The sequence below is a fragment of the Temnothorax curvispinosus genome, unplaced genomic scaffold (genome assembly GCF_003070985.1).
Source record: "Temnothorax curvispinosus isolate PA1 unplaced genomic scaffold, ASM307098v1 QBEX01013138.1, whole genome shotgun sequence".
Lineage (NCBI taxonomy): Eukaryota > Metazoa > Arthropoda > Insecta > Hymenoptera > Formicidae > Temnothorax > Temnothorax curvispinosus.
Window position 1 is genome coordinate 46,815 of NW_020222918.1, and position 6,133 is coordinate 52,947.

Sequence of the window (6,133 nt, forward strand, 5' to 3'; positions counted from 1 at the left end):
ATCAAGGTTTTATTCTTTGATGACACTTTTTTTTTTTTTTTTTTACTAATATTTCTTGGCACCAATATCCCCTGACGGGTCGTCGCTTAATCGTATCTTGGTTCTAAGGCGCGTCCGCATATAATGACGCACGCAGCGTATACGCGCGACGGTGACACCGATGCCCGTCTTTTAAACGGGTACCGCCCCGGGTGTGAGAACTACTCCCCGTACGCGTAAATCCCACATGACTGAAAAGAAGCCGATGGTGGGGGGATACGCGATACCGGGATGTCGAAGAGGCAAGACCAAAGTTTAGTTTTGCTTAAGACAACCTTAAGTTGCATCGCTCCTCTCGTGTGTCGTCCCGACCCGACGACGATCACCCCGACCCCCGACAATGATCAGGCCATGATACGGACCGGTCGGCTACGAAAAAGTTTCGCGCCCATGGGTGATTATGCATTGCGCCACCGTGCGTGACCAACGCTCTGGATCCTAAATAAAACGTTCAACGCAATCCACCAGCGTCATGAAACGTGAGTCTCATTTCTACCATTTCGCATCGCGCAAATTTCACGCTTGCGTGACATATGGTGGCGTATACGCGAAATACTTTTCGTTTCATTAAAAATTGGTTATAGATAATGGAGGAATTCACCTTTCACACGGGCAGAGCGGTTCTAAATAGCGGTACCTGAGATTTCGATAATTAGATACGCAAGAGGTATTTCTTCCCTATTCTTCAGTATCTAGAACCAAAGTAATTTGTGTGATTCAAACAATTTTTTTTTTTTGAGAAATTAATATTGGAAAGAAAATACGAGAGAATGCAAATTGAGGCACGTGACGACATTGCCGGGAGTGTTAATAGTCGTAACTATCGCGTCGTTTATCGGCGATTCTTGCGTTACTCTTCTCGGGACGATCGGCGACTTCCAATAATCCCGCCAAATTGGCAGAGCGACCGGGTCCAAGTTCGGCCCGTGTGTCGGGTGGGTCGGTTCAGCGAAATGAGAGAGAAATCGCGAAATAAAAGAACCCACCGGCGCAGCCGAAGGGAGCTCTCTCGGCGGAATAATAAAAAGAGTATCGGTGGGTCGCCACGGCAGTCAACCCCCGGCCGGTGCTTATGGCACTCTGCCACGTGAGGCTTGCAAATTCCATCAGGTCGTTTCGCGCGCGCTTTCGTCATCGTTCCACTTCGCGAAAGAAAAAATTATCCCGTGGCTGTCATAATCGCGACATTTCGTTGAATTGTAACTTACCGTTTAATTAAGATAACGTTCGCGTGAAAAATCATTGAAATCCGGCAAAAAGTAACGAATAACGCGATGACTTTTCCGCGATAAACAGTGAAATAAATTGCTGCGTAAAAAGCATAAAAAAATATTTTGAGAGAAATAATTTCACATGTTATTACATAATTCTAATATGCAGAATAAAATAATTCTATTTTTTATCGAACTTTCTTTCGACTCCTCTCCAAAATTTAATCTCAGATCGATATTGTCCTTAATTTATAACTCCTTTATTTTGAATATAAGATCTTCCTTATCCGGGCTGTGTCACGATGGCCGTTCATGGTAACGTCACGCGAAAATAATAATCGTGCACGTGCTCAAAGTGTGATAAACACGAGCAACGCCATCGTTTCCCGAAATACAATCGCGCGCACGAGTTCGCACGCCGCGGTACTTTAGTTTCGCGACTCGCCGATATACCTTCGCAGGGAGTCCCACAAGTTTGATTACGGTAGAGGATGCGCCGTCAGCATAACAGACATATCCTTGTTATCGTACCGACGTCCAAGGCTGCGCCGCTGTTCACGCCCACCTTAGAGACTTTCCACGTAAAGAGCCACGGGTCGACCTTGCGTCGTTGCTTACGAAAATTTTTCCGGCAACGATCACTTCAATGCGCGCGTGCGCCCGAAAACTGCAACATCTCGCTTATTTGTACAAAGCTCGACGTGCATCGCAACTTTTTAATCTTTTTAATCCGAATTAGAAATTTTTTTTTTAATTGCAAATTTACTTAAATGTCTTTAAGAGGATATCATTTCTTCGCAATCGCTCTTGTTTAATCTTTCGATCCGATTCTTGAACGACACCCGTATTAAAAGTTTATGTTACATACGCAGTTGCTATACTCTCGCTAACTTTGCAATCTGAATTAAAAAGACGACAACTCGTTTTCTCTTTCTAATCGCTCGTGCACCATCCGATTCCCACGCATGCAATTTGATGCTTTAAGCGATTTCCGCGTCGCATAACCCCATAAGCCCTACCAGGACCCATGGCGAAAGACGATTCGTTGGTGTGAGCGCGTGCACGAGGCAAAAGAAAGGACGTTTCATAATCTACAGGACAGATAGAAGAGAACGGCATTGCATATCGCTCGATAGAAATATCATACTATTTAAAAACTGTACTTTTGTACAGCATTGCATTTTATATATATAATAAAAAATAAAAAATATCTATAAATATTATTAAATATATATTTTAATAATTATTATATTAAAAATATGTAATTAAAAATAGAAAGATTGTAAATATATATCTATAAATTTATTATTACAGATTTTAAAAGTTACGAGATAATAAATATATTAGTAATCACTTGGATTTGTTATTTTTATAAGAAACGTTTTCAAAAGAAACGCATTTGCGATTATCGGTCGCAATAAGGAATGCGCTGTGATATTTTTACAGAAACTACATGCGTTTAAAGCAAACTCCCGCTGTTTAACTGACATTTTATCATTTTCTCCTTTCATAATTTTTTAACAATTGAGGTAATTGATACCTTCTCTCAGTGTTAGGCGAGTTACATTGCATTCTTTCACAAATCGCTTTGAATTCTCGAGGCTCTGAAACCGAGTCTGCGCGCGCGGTAACCCTCTCGTTCGCTGCTCCGTTCTGCAACGTTCACGAGACGAGTCGTGGTTTATGGTGAGTCGAATGGCGAAGGCAACGAAGTCCCGGGAGACTTCAAAAACTCACCGGCACTCCCTCGTCTACGCCAATAAATTCTATTTCGCGTTACTTTGCCGCGAGCCGACGCGCGATGAATATTGCGCTCTTTCTCACCTTTCGTCCCCCGTACCCCTCCGTCGTATTTCTTGGCTCAGCGCGATTCTTTTTTCGCATAGAACGGTCACGTGTTACGTGCTGATAGTGCAACAATATGCACGCACGATGTCGGTGATTTGAACGCTCGATAAGTTTCCACTCTGATCGAGTATAATGGAAGACATGGCGATGTACGTTAAAATCGTTGCTGATCCTCTTGTGAAATTTAATTCCAAATTTCCGGACACGCGTTTCTACATTCTCGTATCGAAGTATCACATTTTATAACAAGTCAAGTTCTCGCGACTGTTATCAAATTATTTATCTAAAATTATCAAGTTCTTATAAGCAAAGTATGAAAGTCTACGGAAAAAGGACAGAATCAAAAATTCGCTGTAACACGTTCGCATAACTTATATACGCAACATCGCGCGATGTACGGTGCGCGCTGTTACACGCAACAGCCCCGAGAGTCAGTTAACCGAGGATCAAACGACACCCCCGTAATGTGCCTTGCGCTCAAGTGACATCTTCTTTTGCCATAATGTCGCTGAATTATGGTCCGGCCGCGCCGCGGCGATTGGGCCCGCGCCGCGTCTCGGTCCCGGTGGGATCATTCGGTCCGTCGAAGTATATAAGGGGAGTAAATACTTCACGCATTCCCGATGCGTCTCACAGTCTTTACGGCTTATTATCACCTCCACGCTTTCGCCCTCTCACCCCGCGTGATACATCAACGCGATGGCGATGGCGCACGCGGAACAAAGCGAGGAGGAAGAAAAAAAAAGAGGAAGAAACGGCGAGAGCGAACCTGCGCCGATTCCGCGAAGGGAAAATTACTTTAGCCAGAAGTCGTCGTCGGGCCGGTGTCCGACAATAGGCGCGTTTCGTAAATAAGACGATAAACTAAACGGGATTTTTGTGAAAAATTGTGGTGCGTTTTCCTCTAGCAAGACCGTTGACGTCGATAACTTTAAAAATACGATTAAGAAACAAATCTTTTGGCGAATTGAGAATAAATAGTCGTATCTTTCATAATAGCATTTTGTTCAGACAAGAGATGAGATTCTCGTCTGTAACGCAATTTTAATAAAAGTCCTAAGAAATATATTATAAGTTATTAAAAGTCCTAAGAAATATATTATAAGTTACTGCACAGCAACTTTATAAAGATGATCTAATAATAGGCTAATAATAGGCTAAATATTAATATATGTACATTTAAATTCTTTAAATACCTATATACTGAATATAATAATAAATATCTTTGTGCATTACTAATTTTAAAAAATCACGCAAAATCAATTAATAAAGCATCGCTGTTCGTTTGAATCGTATATAAGTAACCGAGATTTCACGGATATTATAGCTGGGGAATGATATAATGTCGCGAGTGGAGCCGCGTATCGAATATCGGGAAATCAGATGGGGGTTAAAAAATGCCGACGCGCGGGATGCATGCGATTCCACTCGCGTTTATTACGAATGTTATTAGGCCGTAATTTAAGGCACGTCGATCTGGCGATTAGGACCGGGACTAACGTGCCATTATTTTACAGCTTGGCTTTCGGCCAGCTGACCCGACTTGTGCCTGGTGATTCGTTGACGTCACGGGCATCACGGACGGCCTTTTTACGTTTTCTGCGTTCATTCCCTTCGTCGTAAGGGCGTGACGGTGTTCATACGCACACCGCGTGTCCACTCGAAGAATTTCTTCCCGCGATGTCACGCTCCTGCGTGGGCCTCGCAATATTTCGTCGCGATATTTTGCCTTCAACCCGTTGACCCTCGTTTTGTTCCTTGACTATCGGGACTATCGCAGATCATCTCTTTTTCAACGAAAATAATCGTGCGTATAATCATTACTTAATGCATATATCTCTTAATATTTCTCAGTAGTGAAAAATAATGTATTTATTTCCGTGCTAATTATATAATCAGTTATTCCCAGGAGTTATTCAACATGGTGTGTGATACGGGGATCCTCAGAAAAATACTGCTCGCTTTATTACTTTTTGAGGTACAGATATAGGGACAGAGAAACGAGTATATGACTTTAAATACGCGAACGATAAGATCGGTAAGATCAAAATCCTGAACGTGACGGCGTTGACGAATTCCCGGACTTATCCGCGACTAATTTGCGTGCAATTGTCGCGAATGATTTGTATACATCGCGAGCCGGACAGCTTTATCTCGGTCGCCAGCGATAATTCCGTGCAAAAATGGATAATTGGTGCCGCGGATGTTTTCCACTTGGGCACGTACATACCGCCGCGAATGATGTCACGCGTTCGTCCTTTGCAAAGCATAATATGCCGCAAAAGGTGCTCGTGCGTACCTACAAGTGTACGCGAATTTTTCGAACAATGCGAAAACAACGAAGATCGATTATTGATAGATGGATGTTAAATTGTTATCTTTACGTGTAGAAATGTCCTGACTAAGATATACGAAGGCTTGATCTTGAAAATGTCACTCGCTTTATTTGATTATATAATACTTTCCCGTATAGAAACGCCAACTTAGAAATTGGTTTGATTGCGAAATCAATATTGAACGTTTTTTTATATCAAAGGATATATTAAAATTTATTCAGATATTTCTGAATTAATGTAAAATTGACAGTAAAATTATTCTAATTTTTACTTCAACCGAATTATACTTTATTTTATTAATAATCAAGAAGAGTTAAGGGGTTAGTCTACTCTGAAACAGGCGAATTTTCAGGAATTAATTTCAGACAAAATATCGGTGATACATGAATGACTTTTTTTTCATTATTTTTATTAGGGTTTCAAGAACATGTACAAATTTTTTGGTGTAAAAAAATTTCAAAATGGCGATGAGGCACTCCTTCGCGCGCAACTATGCTTTTCAGACGGTGTACATGGTTTCTGAAATGTGGGTGGTCTGCAAAAAAAAATATAATCATTAACTATATTGCATTGTCTTCGGAATGACGGAGCTTTTTTTCTCTCCTCGTTTTTGGCGTCAAGAAAAAAATTCTTGAATTTTTCACTGCATTTTTGAAAAATTCAAGAATTTTTTTCTTGACGCCAAAAACGAGGAGAGAA

At 41.3% G+C, this 6,133-nt stretch overlaps 1 protein-coding gene across 1 annotated transcript in view; it reads left to right on the forward strand.

Annotated features, from left to right (window-relative positions):
- The first annotated feature begins 314 nt into the window (after positions 1-314).
- LOC112463375 (neuronal PAS domain-containing protein 3-like) overlaps positions 315-6,133 on the forward strand; it is a 35,980-nt gene continuing 30,161 nt past the window's right edge. Inside the window, exon 1 of the mRNA XM_025029783.1 lies at positions 315-518. Within this exon, the coding sequence (XP_024885551.1) occupies positions 512-518 (7 nt within the window). The 5' untranslated portion in view covers positions 315-511. The remainder of the gene's footprint in view (positions 519-6,133) is intronic.